General features: G+C 45.6%; 1 protein-coding gene across 2 annotated transcripts in view; it reads left to right on the top strand.

The window, feature by feature from the left end:
* Positions 1–19,987, top strand: part of slc9a7 (solute carrier family 9 member 7) — a 191,383-nt gene that overhangs the window by 130,829 nt on the left and 40,567 nt on the right. Inside the window, exons 13-15 of one of the 2 annotated variants that reach the window (XM_085999575.1) lie at positions 5,044–5,103; positions 9,800–9,863; positions 15,067–15,149. In XM_085999575.1, the coding sequence (XP_085855701.1) occupies positions 5,044–5,103; positions 9,800–9,863; positions 15,067–15,149 (207 nt within the window). The remainder of the gene's footprint in view (positions 1–5,043; positions 5,104–9,799; positions 9,864–15,066; positions 15,150–19,987) is intronic. The other variant, XM_085999576.1, reaches the window with a different exon arrangement.

Genomic DNA, 19,987 nt, shown 5'->3' with positions numbered 1-19,987 from the left:
ACAGGTGCAGGAACCCCGGTTACACAGCCACAGATCCAGGAACGGCCACTAATATGAAGTAAAACTTACCTGAACCTACTCCTGCATTTTGCCGGTTAACAGAGATTTCCGGTTAATTAGGTGCTGGTAAATCGAGAGTCTCCTGTACTTGCATTGGAGGCAGTTCAGAGGCGATTCACTCGGTTGATTCCTGAGATGAGGGGGTTGACTTATGAAGAAAGGCTGAGCAGGTTGGGCCTATACTCATTGGAATTTAGAAGAATGAGAGGTGATCTTATCGAAACATATAGGGCCAGAAATTCGGGTCCCCACGGGTGAGTACGCGCTGTGTACTCAGCGTAGGGCCAACGAAAGTGCCGGTTTCGTGCATGCACTGGAAACCGGAGCTTCCGTTCCCTTGAAGGAAGGGATTCACAGGTCAAACGCGTGCGCCAGAGAGGCAGCGCGTACGCCTGGAACTTCCGATTTTTTTTTTACAGGTTTCTCTGGGAGGGTATGTCCCTAGCAGCTGCGCAAGGCCTGCTTTTAACAAGGTAAGAGGTTAATTAAGTAAAATTAAAACATTTTTCCCACAGGTTTATCATTTTAGAATACTTTAAAGAAACGTAAGTTTATTTTTAGCCCCGTTAAAAACTTTAATTTTTTCAAAAATTTAAATTTTTGTTTAAAATAATTAATTTATGTAATTTATAGTTATTTTAAAAATGTGATTTAAAAAAAAAAAAATTATTTGAAGTTTTACTTAGGTTTTGGGGCCGATTTCTATTCAGATTTGACAGGTCTTCCTGTCAAATCTATGAATAAAGATTCCCTGCTCCGATTGGTTCCCCATGGCCCACGTGATCCCAGGGGACGCTTCAAACTAACTTCGCCGCTGGGATACGCAAGCACTGCGCGCCGGCAGTTGGAGGAGGCCCAAGATCGGAATCCCACGTGGGCCCCACAGCTCAACGGCCGGCGCGCTAGGTAAGTGCAGGTTGGGGGCTAGCGCCCGCGGGAAGCCTCCGCCCCGAATTTCTGGCCCATGAGATACTGAGGGGCCTCGACAAGGTAGATGCAGAGAGGGTGTTTCCCCTCATGGGGAAATCTGGCACGGGGTGGGGGGTGGGGGGGTGCATAGTTTCAGAATAAAGGGTCGCCCTTTTAGAACTGATGAGGAGGAATTTCTTCTGAGGGTCGTAAATCTGTGGAATTCTCTGCCCCAGAGAGCCGTGGAGGCTGGGTCATTAAATACATTTTAAGGTGGCGATAGACAGATTTTTGCAAGATAAGGGAGTGAAGGATTGTGGGGAGCGGGCAGGGAAGTGGCTTTGAACCCAAGATCAGCCATGATCATATTGAATGGCGGAGCAGGCTCGAGGGGCCAAGTGGCCTATTCCTGCTCCTTTCTTATCGAGCAACTGCACATTGGGTTCTGCTGTATATAGATGAGGTGGGTGGGGGTGTGGTTCACATCCATCTTTAACCCTTATCCTGCTAAGTAGGAGTTCCATAACATTCATGTAACAAATGTTGGCACTTTAAAAGGAACTCTCTCATCGGCACCCTTAGCATTTTATAACAATTATATTTCATCATAAATATAAGATAGTCACTAATAAATCCACTAAGGAATTCAGGAGAAACTTCTTTACCCAAAGAGAGGCGAGAATGTGGAACTCGCTACCACAGGGAGTGGTTGAGGCGAACAGCATCGATGCATTTAAGGGGAAGCTCGATAAACACATGAGGGAGAAAGGAACAGAAGGCTATGCTGATAGGGTGAGATGAAGAGGAGTTGGGAGGAGGTTCGTGTGGAGCACAAACACCGACACAGACCAGTTGGGCCAAATGGCCTGTTCCTGTGCTGGAGACTCGATGTAGTTATGGTTAACTTTAATTTGTTTGAGGGGGTTCTTTAAATACCTTCTCCCTACCACTCATTGTAAGAAGACCACAGTTGTTTTAATACTGGCTGTAGTGGCGTGCCAGCATCACTGCGGGGCGGGGGGGCTCCTGATGGACAGGTCACCAGGTTGTGTGTTGCCAGTGACCACCTCAATGCAAGGATTCACCAAGCCCAGCCCCTGGGAAAACGCATTTGTTTTTTTTTCCACACCTTCCTGGTGTCCGGATTAAGCGGGTTTCCGGAGGAGTCGCCCCTGACTGGGTGAAGCCCAGATGTCGTGGAGCCCACAGGGCTGGAACTGCACTGAACTTGGCAATAAAGCAGGGTTACTGGCCCTGATGGGATCGGGGAGTGGAAACGAATGTACCCGTTTATTGTCTTGATATTTGGTCTGATGGGAGTTGAATCCGATGTCTCATCTTCTTTACTGCTCTCAAAATCTAGACTACGGGCAGTTTTTTGGAGTGGGTATGATTGGCTATTGACTGAGTCCAGCAGGTTTTGTACCACAGCATCAGGGGATGGCGGAGGCACCCTGAGGTTCTAGCCTTTTCACCTATGGGACCAAGGCTCACCAGGCTGACAGGTGCACGTTTCCCCATTTCTCTTGGCAGTGTGAAGCCTCCTACGTGAAAAGAGTTTTTGCTGTCTCAGTCTAGGTTCTGGTTAGCATGGGCCCACAGCACTAAACTACCCCTCTAACTTGCCCTAGGTTGGCACTAAATTGGCAGGTTCACCCAGACAGATGTGGCTGAGGTGAAATTGGAAAATGTCACACCACTGTTGTAGAGATGTTCTTCTGAGGCTGTGGTTGAGCCACATAGTTTGGGCAACTCTGTGTTATACCTGACCCCGGGAGTGTTTGATGATGATGCTGGGTACCCAAGATGTTCCATTGTCCAGCACTAACATTTCTCAATTTGAGCAACAAATTCAATTTATTTTTCTAGATGTAGTATATAATATAATATCTGCAGGGCTATGGGTAAAGAGCAGGGAGTGCGACTAATTGGAACGCTCTTTCAGAGAGCCAGCACAGGCACGATGGGCCGAATGGCCTCCTTCTATGCTGTATGAATCAATGATTATATCATGGAGCAGATTTTGCGGTGGGTATGACGCCGAACTCCGAGAGTACGCCGTCATCTCGCTTTTGAAATTGACCGCAAGTTCTGGATTTCCATGCGCTAAACCCCAAACTTGAAGTTACGACTTGACAGATTATCCGCGCCGGCGGTGAAATGCTCATTGCCGGTGCTGAGTTGTGCTAATTACCCACCCAATTACAGACGGGAATATTACGGTTAGTGAAAGCAGGCGCAGGAGCCTGTTTCACTGCGCAAGGAACCGTTCTTCTGCAGATTAAGCCACGTTAATGGTGAAAATAAATAAGAGTTTGCATCCAGCCAGGGCGGTTCAGCAAAAGCTAAAATGCTTTAAGGAGTGTATTTTTTTTACATTTATCAAAAGTTTTTTTCATTTTAGTAATATAGTTTGATATCTTGAATAAATATGGTACAATTTACTGTAATACAGTTCAGTAAATGAAAAGAAAAAATCTTGCGTGTGTGAGAGAGAGAGCAAGCGAGTAATTTTGGAACTTTTTATTCTCCAAGTCGTTGTAATAATTCTGAAAATCCAGCTAATTCTCTGTTTAAAAAAAAAATATGACGTCGTGTGAAATGTAAGTAAGTACGTTGCCAGTATTGGAGGCAGACAGTTTCCCTTCGGTGTCCTGATTGGAGAACCAGGCCCACGTGACCCCAGGTACGCTTCCGCACAGGCCACGCGCCCCTGGGGTCCGCGGGCTGTTAACGCTGCCCTCCGGTACGCAGCGTCAGCGAGCAAGCTCGCGAAGGAGGGGCCCCCAATCAAGGTAAGTCCGTATTGGCTTCGGATGCTGCCGACCGCAAAATCTGCCCCGATGCCAGGGGTGGGGGGTGAGGTGACTGCCTGTTGTCTCAGTACGGGAGGGCTCATTTAAAAAAAAACGTGAGAATTATTTTTTTATTTTAAATTTGGGGTTGGGACAAAAGGGAAAGAAGGAACAGTGGATGTAGACGAAAACTCAAAACAATTGCATTCTTTATCCAGCGTGGGGTTTTTTTTGTTCATTAATATGGATGGGTAGTGAAGATCCCTCTTAAGAGGTTGGTCAGTCGTGTCTGCAGCTGTTCCAAGCCGGTTGCTAAGGGTTGCTAGGTAGGTGGTTACAGAAATAACAACAGAAAGGCTGTAAAAACTCAGCAGGCCAGGCAACATCCGTGAGGAGAAAATAGAGTCAACGTTTCGAGTCAAACCCTTTGTCAAGACTGGAAAGGCACAGGAAATGAAATAGATTGAGAGGCCAGGCTGGGAGAGAACAAAAGAGAAGTGAAGAGACATTAAGAGGTATTCAAAATGGACGAGATGGTGATTGGACTAGTGGAGACAAAAGATGGCTCTAGATTAGGTGTGAAATGCGCTGGCAGAATGGGAGACAGCTGCCATGTGGGAGAGAGAAAAAGGGGGTGGGGGGAGAAAGGGGCACAACAAAGGTGTGGATAAAAAATATAAGTAAAAATGAAATGGGGGCCGAGGTTATGATCTGAAATTGTTGAACTCGATCTTGAGTCCGAAAGGCTGTAAAGTGCCTAATCGGACTCGATATCGAGTTCAACAATTTCAGATCATAACCTCAGCCCCCATTACATTTTTACTTATATTTTTTATCCACACCTTTGTTTTGGCTCTTTCTTCCCCCCCCCCCCCCGCCCTCTTTTTCTCTCTCCCACATGGCAACTGTCTCCCATTCTGCCAGCACATTTCACACCTAATCTAGAGCTGTCTTTTGTCTCCACTAGTCCAATCACCATCTCGTCTCGTTTTGAATACCTCTTAATGTCTCTTCACTTCTCTTTTGTTCTCTCCCAGCCTGGCCCCTCAATCTATTTCATTTCCTGTGCCTTTCCAGTCTTGACAAAGGGTTTGACTCGAAACGTTGACTCTATTTCTCTCTCCACGGATGTTGCCTGGCCTGCTGAGTTTTTCCAGCATTTTCTGTTGTTATTTTGGATTTCCAGCATCCGCAGTATTTTGCTATCGTACTAGGTGGTTACAGAGTTGTGCTGAGGTAATTCTGACCTTCCATTCTTGTGCCGTACCCACCCCCCCAGAGTTGGTGACCACGTTCCGTCGGCAGAGGATCTGGCTGATGACCACTGGAGCTATTTCAGGTGACGCACAAAGCTGGCTTCAGTACGCCTGCTCCATTAACACCACTCCTTCTTCCATTGCCAGCTAATCCTTCAACCTCCTCTAATCCAGATTTGGGCTTCTTCTTGTCTTTCTTGCTTTTCCGGAATGCATTTTTTTTTCTAAAAACAAGAGATATAAAATATAATCGATTTCTGTACTTTTCCAGGCCTGTGTGTTGAATGGGTTTATCCTAATGTGAGTAGGCTCCTCGTCATTTTCCCTCAACTAGTGCAAAGTATTTCCCACAGCTGCCTTGCAGTCTTTGTCCCGTGTGCCAACATGCTGTGTCTCTCTGCCTTTGCTTTTCTTGGGAGTAGGTTCGATTTCCGAACAGTGAGGCCTGTTGATTGACATACTGGGTTATCTCTTCCCAAAAGAGACTGGGACGAGGAGCTCATCAGAGAGTGAGAATCCACATTGCAAACCAAATCATTACAACCCCATGGTTCTTTCTGGCCTTGCCTGCCCTCCCTTCCTTCCTTCAAACCACCCCCCGCACCCCCCCCCCCCCCCCCCGTGACTGCTTCTATAGCAACACTTAGAAACACAGGAAATGGTGCTCGAGAGAAATTTAACTTGCAGTGCGATTAAAGGGAGAAACTTTCCAAAATATGAGTCATGGGTGCCAGAGAAACTCTCTCTTCTCATCTCTTCATCAACATCATCCTCCGTTAGCAGATGTCTGCTTTATTGAGGAAGCGAAAAGTGCTCGAGTCTAAAAACTGTGCTTTACCCAATAAATGAGGTCAAAAACCTGAGAGGAGAGCCCTGGTCCGTCAGTGCAAGTACACAGCAGCTGCTGGTTTCAATTCTGAACCGTTAAATTTGTGCAGGTCCTCTTCTGCCCTCCCGTTTATGCCCCCCCCCCCCTCTGAATTGTCCTCTTCTGCAGGTGGTGACTCATGTTGGCACTCTGATACTTCCCTCCTCCCCTCCCCCACCAATTGGCCATTCTACATACGTTGGCCCCGAGAGAGTACATTTGGGAGATTGGTGGTTGGGAGTGGAGATGATGGGCCGAATGGCCTCCTTTTGCGCCGTACATTTCTAGGATTCCATGGAGTTGGGCGTGGAGAAGCCTGATCAGTTCACACCCAACACCCCACGTGTGCCCCATCCAGCAAACCAGGAGCAGCAACGACCCCAGCTGATCCTACTTTCCACCTTAGCTTGAGGATCACTGCGGTCATTCATAGCTCCATCACCAAACTGGTTTAGACACATTTGGCACAGACCAGGGATCGAACATGCAACCATTCTGGTCTTTATCGCTGAATCGCATCCAAGAGCCTTGACTTGTGTTTAAGACTTAATGGAGATGGAGTAGAATTAATTCATTTTTGTTAATATTATTAGAGAACCATTGAACAAAGTGGGGTTACTGGCAGTTTCTTTGTTTCCCATTAGCAGCAGAGTGAAAAAATAAATGAGGCAGCACCACTGTTGGGACAGTCTGAGACTTGCCAATAGAACTATTGGCATTTTGAGGATCGCACTGCTTCTGAAGGCAATATAAAAAAAAAGAAAGACTTGCATTTATATAGCGCCTTTCATAACCACCGGATGTCCCAAAGCGCTTTACAGCCAATGTATTACTTTTGAAGTGTAATGTCGGAAACGTGGCAGCCAATTTGTGCACCGCGAGCTCCCTCAAACAGCACTGTGATAATCTGTTTTAGTGATGTTGATTGAGCGATGAATATTGGCCAGGACACCGGGGAGAACTCCCCCTGCTCTTCGAAATAGCACCATGGGATCTTTTGCGTCCACCTGAGAGCAGACGGGGCCTCGGTTTAACATCTCATCCGAAAGACGGCACCTCTGACAGTGCAGCACTCCCTCAGCGCTGCACTGGGAGTATCAGCCTAGATGTTTGTGCTCCAGTCCCTAGAGGGGGACTTGAACCCACAACCTCCTGACTCGGAGGCGAGGGTGCTACCCACTGAGCCACGGCTGACACGATAAACATAGTAGTTGAAAGTGGAGGCAGCGGGTGTTTCTGACCCATGCAGTCCAGCATTTACTTTTTTTTTTTTAATTCATTCTCCGTGTTAGATTGTTAAATTGGGCCTCCGCTTGGAATGTGAGTGTGGTTTAGTGTAACTGTGTCATTATAGTAGAAAAAGCAGCCACACTGGCATCGTTCCAGTGGATCGTTCCCAGCTCATTTCAGTTCGAAAGCTTGACCCAGAAGGGAAGCTAGAGTTGCCCATCAGCTTGCTTTAGGAAACCTGTGTGCTGCTTGTAATACTGCACCAGTATTTCGATGAAACCAAACATGCCCTGACTTGTTCAGCTTCATGAGCGTCTCTACACAGCTCAAGGATAAGGTGACCGTGATCGCTGCTGAAATCCTAGGTTTTTGTTAATTCAGGGACTGATTTACATTTGAATTTAAGTGCGCACTCAATACAGTGCGGCACAATTGGCACTTAGTGGGTTTCATGTTGTTTTCATTGTAGTTACATTGCGTCAGTAGAGAAGCTAACTCGGTGGGTCATGTTCCGCTGTTGCCTAAAGGCTTCTTGGAGGGGATTCAGAGACATGTGTGAGAGGTCCATTGGCAAACAGCTGCTATACTGGAAGCTGCATGAGGTGCACTGTGTAGTGAACACACTGAACCACAACTCGCTATGCAGGTGTTGGGGTATTACTAGCTGATTTTCAACTTGCTTTGAACCTACATCAACAGCATATAAAATTCTAGCAATTTGTAATGCTGAATGCTCTGAAGTGACCAGGGAAATAGTGTGTTCTGGAGCAGAGCAGGCAGGACTTCGGTTTAACGTCTCATCCGAAAGACGGCACCTGCGACAGTGCGGCGCTCCCTCAGGACTGCACTGGGAGTGTCGGCGTAGATTTTTGTGCTCGAGTCCCTGGAGTGGGACTTGAACCCACGACCTTCTGACTCGGGAGGCGAGAGTGGTGCCAACCTGACAGCGACAGAAATGCTGCTGTAGTGATTTCTGCTGTTTGTGTGATGGTCAAAAACACAATATTTCCCTCCTCAGAATCTCGCCAGTTTGTTGGTGTCCTCTTGCTCTGTAGCGAGATTTCCTGGTGCCAGAAGAGTGGACTTGGCTTTGATAACACTCTTCGCTCTTGTTCTCCCTGCAGGCTTATCCTAGTTGCAGGGAAATTATCAGGCTGTGTTAATGCATCACGTTTGTTCAAAGGGCCGCAGAGAGTAGAGGAACTGCCTCTTCCAGACAGCAGGGAATTGGGGGCAGATAGGCATGGAATTGCATGTGCTTATGTTACTAAAATTCTCTTGTGTGTTGCTTTACGTGTCTGAGTCTGATTAAAAGAATCCACAATGTCACGGTCTTTGTGTTAGGGTTCACCTTATACCACACACCACACACACACACCTGACGAGGCTTCAAGGGAAAAGCCCCAGCCATTATTTGATGCCTTTGGCCTACTCACTGAGAGGGTAAATTAACTTCTCCGTTGTCTTCGTAAATAACATTCGCGCCACACAAGAGCCAGGCAATGACTATCTCCAACAAGTCTAACCACCGCCACTTGACATTCAACAGCATTACCATTGCCGAATCCCCCACCATCAACATCCTGGAGGTCACCATTGACCAGGGACTTAATTGGACCAGCCACACACATATTGTGGCTACAACAGCAGGTCAGAGGCTGGGTATTCTGTGGCGAGTGTCTCACCTCCTGACTCCCCAAAGCCTTTCCACCATCTATAAGGCACAAGTAAGGAGTGTGATGGAATACTCTCCACTTACTGGATGAGTGCAGCTCCAACAACACTCAAGAAGCTCGACACCATCCAGGACAAAGCAGCCCGCTTGATTGGCACCCTATCCACCACCTTAAACATTCACTCCCTCCACCACCGGCGTACCGTGGCTGCAGTATGTACCATCTACAAGATGCACTGCAGCCACTCGCCAAGACTTCTTCGGCTGCACCTCCCAAACCCACGACCTCTACCAGCTAGAAGGACAAGGGCAGCAGGCACATGGGAACACCACCACCTCCAAGTTGCCCTCCAAATCACACACCATCCTGACTTGGAAGTATATCGCCGATCCTTCATTGTCACTGGGTCAAAATCCTGGAACTCCCTCCCTAACAGCACTGCGGGAGTACTTTCACCACACGGACTGCAGCGGTTCACGAAGGCAGTTCACCACCACCTTCTCAAGGGCAACTAGGGATGGGCAATAAATGCTGGCCTTGCCGGCGACACCCACATCCCAAGAATTAATTTTTTTTTTAATGTCTGGGGCCGCATCAGCATTCCGCAGGACAATTGGCGTGTTCAAACTTGGGAACCGCTTGCTTCCAAGATCCTGCTGTTTACTACAGGAGAAGTTCATTCTGCAGCACACACTGAATTGGCTGGAGTACGAAATGTTTCACGATGCTTTTTCATCTTGAATTTTTATTAAAATTGGGATTTCCAGGTGTAGCACCAGATGTGATCAGCTTTACCAATTGCATTGTCACGTCTTCCAAAAGCGAGATTTGCTGGCTTGCCTCACTGAAGGCAGCGAGCCTTTTTAGAAACTTTACAAAGCAGCGACTGCATCTCTATTCTGGTGCAGTGGTCAGAGAGGTGGAGATATTGCACACTAGCCTTTAGTTCGACTTACTGAATGTCTGACTTCTCTTTTATTTATTTTTTTCCCCTTTCTCTTTCAGAGTCGGAGTTGATCCAGATCAGGATCCGGCTCCCAGCAATGACAGTTTCCAAGTGATTCAAGGTGTAAGTAATCGGGGCGCAATAACCAAACCCTGCTACGGGCCGGTGGGCTTCTAATTTAGGAGTTGCTAAATGTTGTCTCATGTGACCTAATACTATACTTGTGTAGAATTTCTTTTTAACCCGTGGTGATGTTTTTTTCTGTGGGTGAAAGCAAAACTAAATTCAGAATAGATTACTGTCTGTTGAGGATCTGAAATGTGGAATAGGTTTGCTTTATATTTACTGTGGCTCCATTGATGTTTTTACGAGCGCTCCATTTTCTTTCAAATCCCAGCGTTCTGCAGCACTGCACTAAGAGAACATAAGGAATAGGAGAAGGAGTAGGCCAGACGGCCCTTCGAGCCTTAAGATCATGGCTGATCTTCTACCTCAACGACACTTTCCTGCCCAATCCCCAAATTACTTGGTTTCCTTAGTGTCCAAAAATCTTATCGACCTCATTCTTGATTAGAACATAAGAAATGCTCTGATAGGCAAGGTTTGCCTTTTTATGGCTTTTTTTTTGTTAGGTAAAGGTATCCAGGGATATGGAACAAAGGAGGATAAATGGAGTTAGGGCACAGATGAGCCATGATCTAATTAAATGGCGAAACAGGCTGGAGGGGCTCCTGTTCCTGTGCGGTCGGTTTAGAGGTGGCGAGAGATGTGGTCTCGCGGAGGCAGATGAAGAAAACCAAAAGTCAGCGCAAAGCTTGTGCTTTCTCGAGTTAGTTATGTGGCAATTTCCTTCTGGTTTCCTTTCCCATCTGGGCATATCAGAATGAAACTAGCTAATATTCCCTCACCCCATTGGAGTTCATCGTGACCTGACGAGGGGCTAAGATTTCATTTTCGCGTTGGTACCGAGGCCACGCTCATTACAGAGTGGGTGTTGAACCTCTCGTCTGTGGCAGCACCGAGTTTCACCTCTCTCTTATTATGAACACAGTTAATTGGAATATATTCCCGATGCATTGGTTATCACCGTATCGGTGGTAGTGCAGAGGTACTGGGGACAAATGGCTGTAAATAACGCCAGGTGTTAAAGTGACTACCTCCTATCTCTGGGATCACCGTGTAGTTTTTCTTGGGTGGTTTAACAGCAGAATTTTTTTGTGTAATTCCTTCTTGTGCATGTTGAGGTGGGGTATAACTGTGCTGGAAAAGACAAAATGTTGTTCATTTGAACCATTCAACCGTCACCACTGATTAACTGGTGATTGATCTAATTTGTGGGACCTTGCTGCTCGCAAACTAGTTGACTACGCTTCCTAACTAATTCATTGTATATGAGGCCTTTTGGGATGTCCTGAGGATGTGAAAGACACAAAAGAAATGCAAGATTGATCCTTCCCTTCTTCCTACCCTCCCTCCCTGGTGTCGGCACCTGACATTCCCAGGTCAGGTACGGCGCGGCCGCTTGCAGAGGTAGGAGAGTGGTGGAGCAAAATCCTGGAGTCACCTGAGACCAAAGACTGTGATTGGGGCGGGAAAGGGGAGGGAAGGGAAACTGTCGGGTCTTTCAGCACGGTGGCGGTCAGAGGGCTCCAACCGCCATCTTTATCCTTCTCTATAATCTATCTATCTTTTAATTAATTGCTGGATTTACAGTGAGATAGTAATTTCAACCAGGCTGTTGGGTTAGGTGCGTGTGTGCTATACATGTACGTCTACATACACTTAGTCTGGAAGGAGAGCTATCTATTGCTGCCCTTTCGTGATTAACAGAAGCCAATCACAAAGTGTTGACGGAGGCTGTTGTCTTCTTCCTTGGCCCTCCCTCTAGTAGGGGGTGGGTTGTGCGCAAACTTAGATGCACAAAATGTATTTTTTTTTCAATAGGAAGTTAAAATTGAAAGGAAATGCATCAAGTCCCCACAGCCAGGAGGGATTGGGTGTCCTTATCCTCTTGTTTCAAGCACAGCTACAAATTCCTTCGCTGCCACTAATGAAAGATTGAAACATGCTATTTAGCAGATCAAATAGCTTTAAAGCCAAGGTTGGTGCTGCCAGCTCTATTCGTCACTGGGGCCTCGGGACTAAAAAATAGCCCAGTCTGGTTTCACATTGCCACCTGGTACACAACAATCAGCAGATGTTCTCCCTCCTTTGCACCACAGTTTTAAGCGGAAGGAAACGTGAAGGGGACAGGAAGAGGCTGACTATAGTTAGCCACAATCCAAATTAAATCTCACTTTAGTCTACCTTGCGGCTCCATGAACATTTCTACCATTCATATGGAAAAACAGACTTCAATGTATTTCTGGTTCAGCTGGTGTCACTTCCATAATTTATTCCGGCATCAGGATTGGGAATTCTTTCTTCCCTTCCTTCAGTCATAGCTTCAAAGGAAAATTTATTTTAATAATACAGGTTGAAGCTGGTTTAAAATTCTAGCTCTGTGACTCAGTGATGCTGTGAATATGTCACATATACCCTTGAGATGATCTTAAACAATTGGCAGTGATGTGGAGGCATTTCATTGTTTAGTTTGTGGCTTGGGGAAGACCTGCTGAGGAGGGAAATGGAAGTCGAATTCCCGTCCTAGTTGATTACCACTTAAAGCTGTTCAAATGTATTTTTCTTACATTTACAGCTCCAATGTGTTGCAAAGTTAAAAGCCAAATTAAATGATTGGTATTTTTATTATTCATTGACGGGATGTGGACGTCGCTGGCAAGGCCAGCATTTATTGCCCATCCCTAATTGCCCTTGAGAAGGTGGTGGTGAGCCGCCTCCTTGAACCACTGCAGTCCGTGTGGTGAGGGAATTCTAAAGTGCTGTTAGGGAGGGAATTCCAGGATTTTGACCCAGCGACGATGAAAGAACGACGATATATTTCCAAGTCAGGATGCTGTGTAATCCCAGAGTATGCTTCCATGGCACGGGAGAATATAGATGTACCTGCTCCTAATTTCTAATGTTAGGTGCAGCTTGGGGAATTTATAAAAATACAGCAAAATGATCCAGAGAGGGATGATAGCCATCTCACTTGAATAAAGTAGAATTGAGGTTTCTGCTCACTAAAGCTTCTGGTATTCCTCAGGTAATATCCCCTCCCTTTTCAAATCTGCCATCATCGTCACCTCCTTTAAAACTACCACACATCTTCAACTTCCTTTTCTTCTCCAAAGGACATGTTGTCACCTCCCAATTCCAGGCCCACTTTTCCTGTAACTCCATGTTTGAATTTCCAATCGGGTTTCCACCCTTGTCACAGCATTAAAACAGCCCTAATCAAAGTCTCAAATGACATTCTCTGTGACTGTGACCATGGTGCACTATCCCTCCTCGTCCTTGAGAACATAAGAAATAGGAGCAGGAGTGGGCCATTCAGCCCCTCGAGCCTGCTCTGCCATTCAATAAGATCATGGCTGAACTTATACATGAACTCCACTTTCCCGCCCTATCCCCATATCCCTTGATTCCCTTAGTGCCCAAAAATCTATTGACTTCAGCCTTGAATATACTCATCGACCGAGCATCCACAGCCCTCCAGGGTAGAGAATTCCAAAGAGTCACAGCCCTTCTTGACCTGCCTGCGGCCTTTGACACGCTTGACCACACTATCCTCCTGAAATGCCTCTCCTTCTACTATCCAGCTCAGTGGGACTGCCCTCACTTGGTTCTACTGTTACCTGTCAAATCATAGGCAGGGCATCTGCTTTTCTTCCCACCCCATACCATTACCTCTGGAGTCCCCCAAAGAGCTGTGCTTGGCAATCTCCCCTTCCTCATCCACATGCTGTCCCTTGGCGAGCATCCAAAGACATGGGGTCAGCTTCCAGATCTAGAGTAACACCCAGCTCTACCTCTCCACCACCTCTCTCAACTCCTTTATTATCTGTACTGTCAGACTCCTTGTCCAGCATCCAATCTTGCATCAACTGCAATTTCCTCAGTTAAACATTTGGAAAACTGGAGCCATTGTCTACGTTTCAGAATAAGGGGTCGGCCATTTAGAACTGAGATGAGGAGGAATTTCTTCTCTGAGGGTCGTAAATCTCGAATTCTCTGCCCCAGAGCACTGTGGAGGCTGGGTCATTGAATATATTTAAGGTGAAGATAGACAGATTTTTGAACAATAAGGGAGTGATGGGTTATGGGGAGCGGGCAGGGAAATGGAGCTGAGCCCAAGATCAGATCAGCCATGATTTCATTAAATGGCGGAGCAGGCTCGAGGGGCCAAGTGGCCGCCTCCTGCTCCTATTTCTTATGCCCCTGCCACAAATTCCGTACCCATGCCGCTGATTCCATTCCCCTCTCTGGCTGTATCAGACTGTTCACATTCTCAGCATCCGGCTCGACCCTGAGCCGAGTTTCTGAACTCGTACCCTCTCCCCTCACAAAGACCATGACATGAATCTTGTCATTCATGTAGAAAGACTTGTGAAATAATACTTGGCAGCCTGCTGGCGGCGCTGTCCAGGGAGAGTATAAATACTCGGGCATGGGCCCAGCTTGCTCAGGACATTCTTTAACAGGAACTAGTGAAGGACACAACTAGATCTCCATGTTGAAAAACAGTTGATTAAAGCCTTGTTTAATACTCAGACAATGTGCCTAGTAGTTTCCTTACGTCAGACCACCTTCGCGATATCACCTGCCACAGACCATCTGCTGCTGAAATTCTCCTCCATGACCTTGTCACCTCCAGACTTGTTTATTCCAATGCTCTCCTGGTCAGCCTCCCATTCTTTTTGCTGTGTGAGCTTTAGCTCATCCAAAACTCTGCTGCCCATGTCCTAGCCCCCACCATTTCCCATTCACGCATCACCCTGCTTTTGCTGACCTACATTGGATTCCGGCTCTCCAACACCTCCGCTTCAAAATCCTCATCCTCTGTGTTTAAATGACTTAATGGTCTCTTCCTCGCCCTATCTCGGTAAGCTCCTCTAGCCCTACAATTTCCCCCAGTACTCTCCATTGCTTCGACTCAGGCCTCTTGTGCATCGCCCCTTCCCCGCCCCCTCCAACACCACATCCCACTGTTTTGCCCTACCATATGGCAGCCATATTTTCAGCCGCCTAGATCCCATGCTCTTGATTCCCTTCCTAATGTCATCTTCTTTGACGCGCCGTCCAATTTTGTCTGATTGCACCTCTCTGAAGTACCTTGGGATATTTTTCTGTGCTAAAGAAACCATATAACTGCAAGCTGTTGTCACTTTAATATATTGGCATTTAAACTCCGTGAAAATGTGTTTCTGTTCCCTCCCTCTAGGATCTTGCACACCCTGAAAGGACCAGCAGAACAAAGCAGGAAAGTGCATGGCTCTTCAGGCTGTGGTACAGCTTTGATCACAAGTATCCTTTTTCACTGGCAATGAGATGGCTTCTTTGTCAGGATTCCATGGTCCTCTGAGTTTCAATTGGAGCGTTTTGTGTTGGGATAACATTGACCTAATTCTGCTCCTAGATAGCTGGGTTTGAACGATTAGCTTCTGACAATGGTTTGGTATCTGTCGTGTAGCATGGCTTGAAAATTCGAGACTGCTGACCTAATTTCTGAGCGTGCTGGTCTCCAAAGCTGCTTGTTGCCTGTTTTAAACAAAGCATGGCCGAGGTGATCTGAATGCACAATGAAAAGAATAGTTCCTCTTGCGGTTGTGGGGGTGGGGGGGGGATGGGCGGTGCGGTAGGTGGGAGGGGATGAAGGGGTTTGATCTCTTGCTAGGTCTCTCTCTCTCTGGTGAGACCTCTCTCTCTTTTGCACAGTAATTTACCGAGTGGTTCGACCCACTCGCCCCTTAGGTTCTGTACACTGGACTTTGAGGCAGGAACTACAATGCAGAGAATACTCTGTAGACCAAGTTTAATGAAACGAAGTGAAATTTTATTGCATAAAGGAAAAACTGAATGTAAGCCAATAAGGTACATGGGAGGGAAAAACAAATCATAATACAGTACTAACCAATATATCCACAGGCATATTATACTTTACAAGGTTCACCATGAAATAGGGAAACACACGGAACATCGAGGGACAACAACTCATTGTTAATTATCCCCTAAAATGCCCACCCCCTAAACCTAGCTAAATTAGATTGAGGGGCCAGAAACATGCTCACCAGTCCCAGTTAGAAAAGTCTTCAAAATGTCTCCGATCCCAATCGTCTACCAAATCGTCGTCGTCTTCCGAGTCTGAGCGGCCTCTTTACCGAATCCGAACTCCTAACCGAACTGCACCTTCTTCGGACCCCCGAACGATCTCCCGAAAATGATCTTCTACAATGCTCTTTCTCGATCAACTCTCTCGATCTTCTCTCCGAACTCGAACATCTCCCGATAGCTACCCCGGGTCTCCAGTTATACTTCTCATCGAGGCCCTTATCTCCCGCCATATCAAGGTTAGTCTTTGTTTAACTTTTGGCAGGCTTGTAGCACAGAGGGGTAGTCATTGTGTTTAAAGTACTTTCGGGATGGCCGGTAACTGCCATCTCTGGTCTGGAATGACCTTGTATTGTCTTTAATGGGTCTTGATGTCCCCCTTTGAACTTGAGGCTGTTTCCCTTTGTCTGGGTAAACATTTTGATGGCCTTTATCTACAGGCCAATCTGATTGGATCTGCATCCAATCCATATGTATGGGGTTCTGTCTGGTTTCGCATTCTCCGAAATTGCATTCCAGAACTTACTGTGGGCTGAATCCACAAAAGTTGTCTGTGGACTGCAGGAACCATTTTAAAATGTCCCAAAAAGCTGGTCACGGGTTCTGGCGGCCATTTTGTGTGCCCTTTTTTCTGGGCTTCTTTTAAAACCGTCTTTAAAAATTAAGGCCTTTTCTGCCAATAGACCCTTATAGGACAATGTTCAATTTTGCGAATCCTACAGGATGGAATGTCTTCTGTGGAAGCCAGTTGTTCAAAGCTGAATAGTGGAGATGGGTCACTATTCTGGCGTTTCACTTGATTATGTTTTGGAGTATTTATGCAGAACTTTCCCTCGGAAGGTAAAGTCTGTGATAGGGCGGGCTGTTCATCACCTTTTGGAAGGAGTGGATTTGAAGGCCCTTTTCCCTCTTTTTTTGTATGATACTTTACATGGGTGTGTACATCTCACTTTTTTGTGGAAGAAAATCCTGAAGCTTTGGTGCAAAATGGTATTTTTTTTTTTTAAGGTCGCATTAGCTTGTAGCTCACTCGCACATCCTTGGTGGTAAAAACAATTTAATCCCAAAATGTTTTCTAACATTACAACAGTTACTACACTTCAAAAGGACTTCATTGGCTGTAAAACGCTTTGGGATGTCTGGTTGTTGTGAAAGGCTCTATAGAAATGCAAGTCTTTTTTTTTCTTTTTTTAACTGGTAAATTTCATCAAAAACTCTTAACATCTCACACCTTCCAATTAAGGATACTGGTGCTGCTAAATTTGGGGTGAAAAATTCTCTTCCTCTTTTTTTGCTCACTTCTCTCCCCTCGTTCCTTCCTCACTCTCTCTTTCTGTCTTACTCCCTCCCTCTCTTTTCTTGCCTTCTCCCCCCCCAATTCCTTTCCAGCATAATTGAAATTCGATTTGTTTATATTTAAAATACATTCACTTATGTGCATCAATTCAAATCTGACAACCCAAATATGGTTGCACCATAATCCATTTATTGTGTTCGACTAAGTCCAGACACACGCAATGTCTCTTAGCAGTAGACACACAGAAGTACCCCATTTTTCCCTGGGTAGAAACGTAACCTTCATCGATCCTTTTGATCCCGACTCTGTCTCCAAATTGTTAAGGAAAGCTCAAGATCTTTATAGGCCACTAGTCATGCACACTATCCTTGCTGATTCATTATGGCATGACGAGTGTTATTGTGAACAAGACCCCCAGAAATTAGAGTTCCTACAAAATACCAGATGCCAACTTGTTTACCACCCTGGCCTATGGTCCCACTTCCTATCTCAAGACTGTCTTGGCTATCTCATTTCACAATGTGGTGACAAAAATAAGTCAACAGGCATGAATCGCACATCCCGCAACCTGCATCTTGCACCTCAGCAAAAGCTAAATTGTACCCTGACACATTAAACCCTAAAGCATCCCGGGAATGAACAACTTTAACCATTTCATTATTTCTAGCTACAGTACAAATCCACAAGCCATTTATAAGTAAAAACCTTAATCATACGAGATGAAACCAAATCCTAACCCTATGTATATAAGAATAGGTTATGTCTTATCATGTTGCAAATTCACTTTTTTTTACCCGCCCCCACATTTTATTTTTTATTTTTTTTTAAAGAACTTGCTAGTTCCTGCACACTTGTGTGGTAGTGAGTAGTTTTTTCATTCAAGGAATGTGGGAGTCGATGGCAAGTCCGACGTTTATTGCCCATCCCTAATTACGAAGGTGGTGATGAACCGCCACCTTGATCCACTGCAGTCCGTGTGGCATGTTGTAGCGGTTTGGTACAACTGAGTGGCTTGCTAGGCCATTTAAGGGCAGTCAAGAGTCAACCACATTGCTGTGGGTCTGGAGTCACATATAGGCCAAACCGGGTAAGGACTTCCCTAAAGGACATTAGTGAACCAGATGGGTTTTTACGAGAATCATTACGGATGCTAACTTTTTATTCCAGATTTATTTAATTAACTGAATTTAAATTCCCCAGCTGCCGTGGTGGAATTTGAACTCATGTCTTTGGCTCATTAGTCCAGGCCTCTGGATTACTAGCCCAGTAACATAACCACTATACCGACCATTCCCATATTGCTACCGTTGATTGTCTCTGAAAATCAGGTTAGCTGATGTTTGGCCTTGTTGATCATTCCTTTTTAAGCTCGTGGAGTAAATAATCCTTGGCCGCAGAGATGGATAATTGCTCCTCGATCTTTTTGCAATTTAAATCAGAATCCAAGCTGCCTCCCAGCTGGATTTGAATCCGGACGGTAAGATCATTCCCATCTGTGTCTCCAACACTCACTCCACAGCACTGAATTTGCCCTGACATGTAAATATTGCAAAGGGACACTGAGCATCCACCTCTAGTATGTTTTAATATCCTATACATAGCCTAAACACTCTCCTAAACTGGTCCCATACCGAGTACACAATAATCACTCGCCCACCCTCTCCATCTGTCACTTGCTTTCTTGTGCTCACTCACTGCTGTGTGTGTGTATTTGTCTCGCTCCCTTGCATTCGCTATCTCTCGGCATGCGTTCTCTCGCTGTCTGCGCACTTTTTCACCGTCTCCCGGTCACTCATTTGTATTACAGATTTTATATTACTACAACATTGTTGTATTTCATACTTTAACCTTAATCCCCCTATAGTCATCTAACTGTAACCAATCTGACTAATATATGTATCATAACTAATCACTAACATTTCACCTAATCTACAGTATTGTGCCTGAAACACTTAAATCTATAGTTCCCTGCAAGTGCCCTTTCATGCCTAACTGAGACAATTGTCCTCAGTGGGGAACCATAGCGATTGGATGCTGCAGTGGATTCAATATTTTAATTGTCTGGAGCTATTTTTTTTACATAAATAGATTCTGACTCACCAACAGTGCGGGATTATGAGTAATTTCCTGTACCCCAGATCTGGAAGAGTGTCTCTTTCTCAAGCTGGCGCTGATCTATTTTAATTATGATATTGTGTTGGCTGGTTTAGCTCCAGGACTGAATCAGCCTTTTGCTGTATCTTTTGTCTCGCCAGGAGATTTAAAAAATAAAAAAAAAATTCCTTCCTCTCTTTGTGGAATCCATTTGCCCAATAAGCATTCTTCAGTTGAGAAGGCATGATGGAGGTCAACTTTCCGCATGTCCATCAATGTTGCTTTATAATCACCGGGAGGTGTGATCTGGGGTGGTTCGTCCTCTTAATTTTCTTCTCCCTCTGGGAAAACACCTGGGATCCTCGGGCAGCAGAGTTGTAATAAGGAACCTGCCCTGTGGGACCTCTGGAAACAGCCATGCCCCACTATTATTTGGTCCGACATATTGGAGCTCCACCCCTATCTACAATCTTTTTTTAATAAAAAATAGAAATCAAATTATTGCTGACACTTCAGCTAATTTTAATACCTTTGTTTATTTCTGCTTCTTTTGACTTTTAAAAGAAATAATTTAGTTTGATCCAGCAAGTTCTGACTGAGCGCTTAGACAGCGCACCATTGCACTTTTGTGTGCTCTTTCCCC

The sequence above is a fragment of the Somniosus microcephalus genome, chromosome 10 (genome assembly GCF_052327205.1).
Source record: "Somniosus microcephalus isolate GS21.2 chromosome 10, FLI_Smic_1.0, whole genome shotgun sequence".
Lineage (NCBI taxonomy): Eukaryota > Metazoa > Chordata > Chondrichthyes > Squaliformes > Somniosidae > Somniosus > Somniosus microcephalus.
This window is presented reverse-complemented; position numbering and strand designations above follow the sequence as displayed.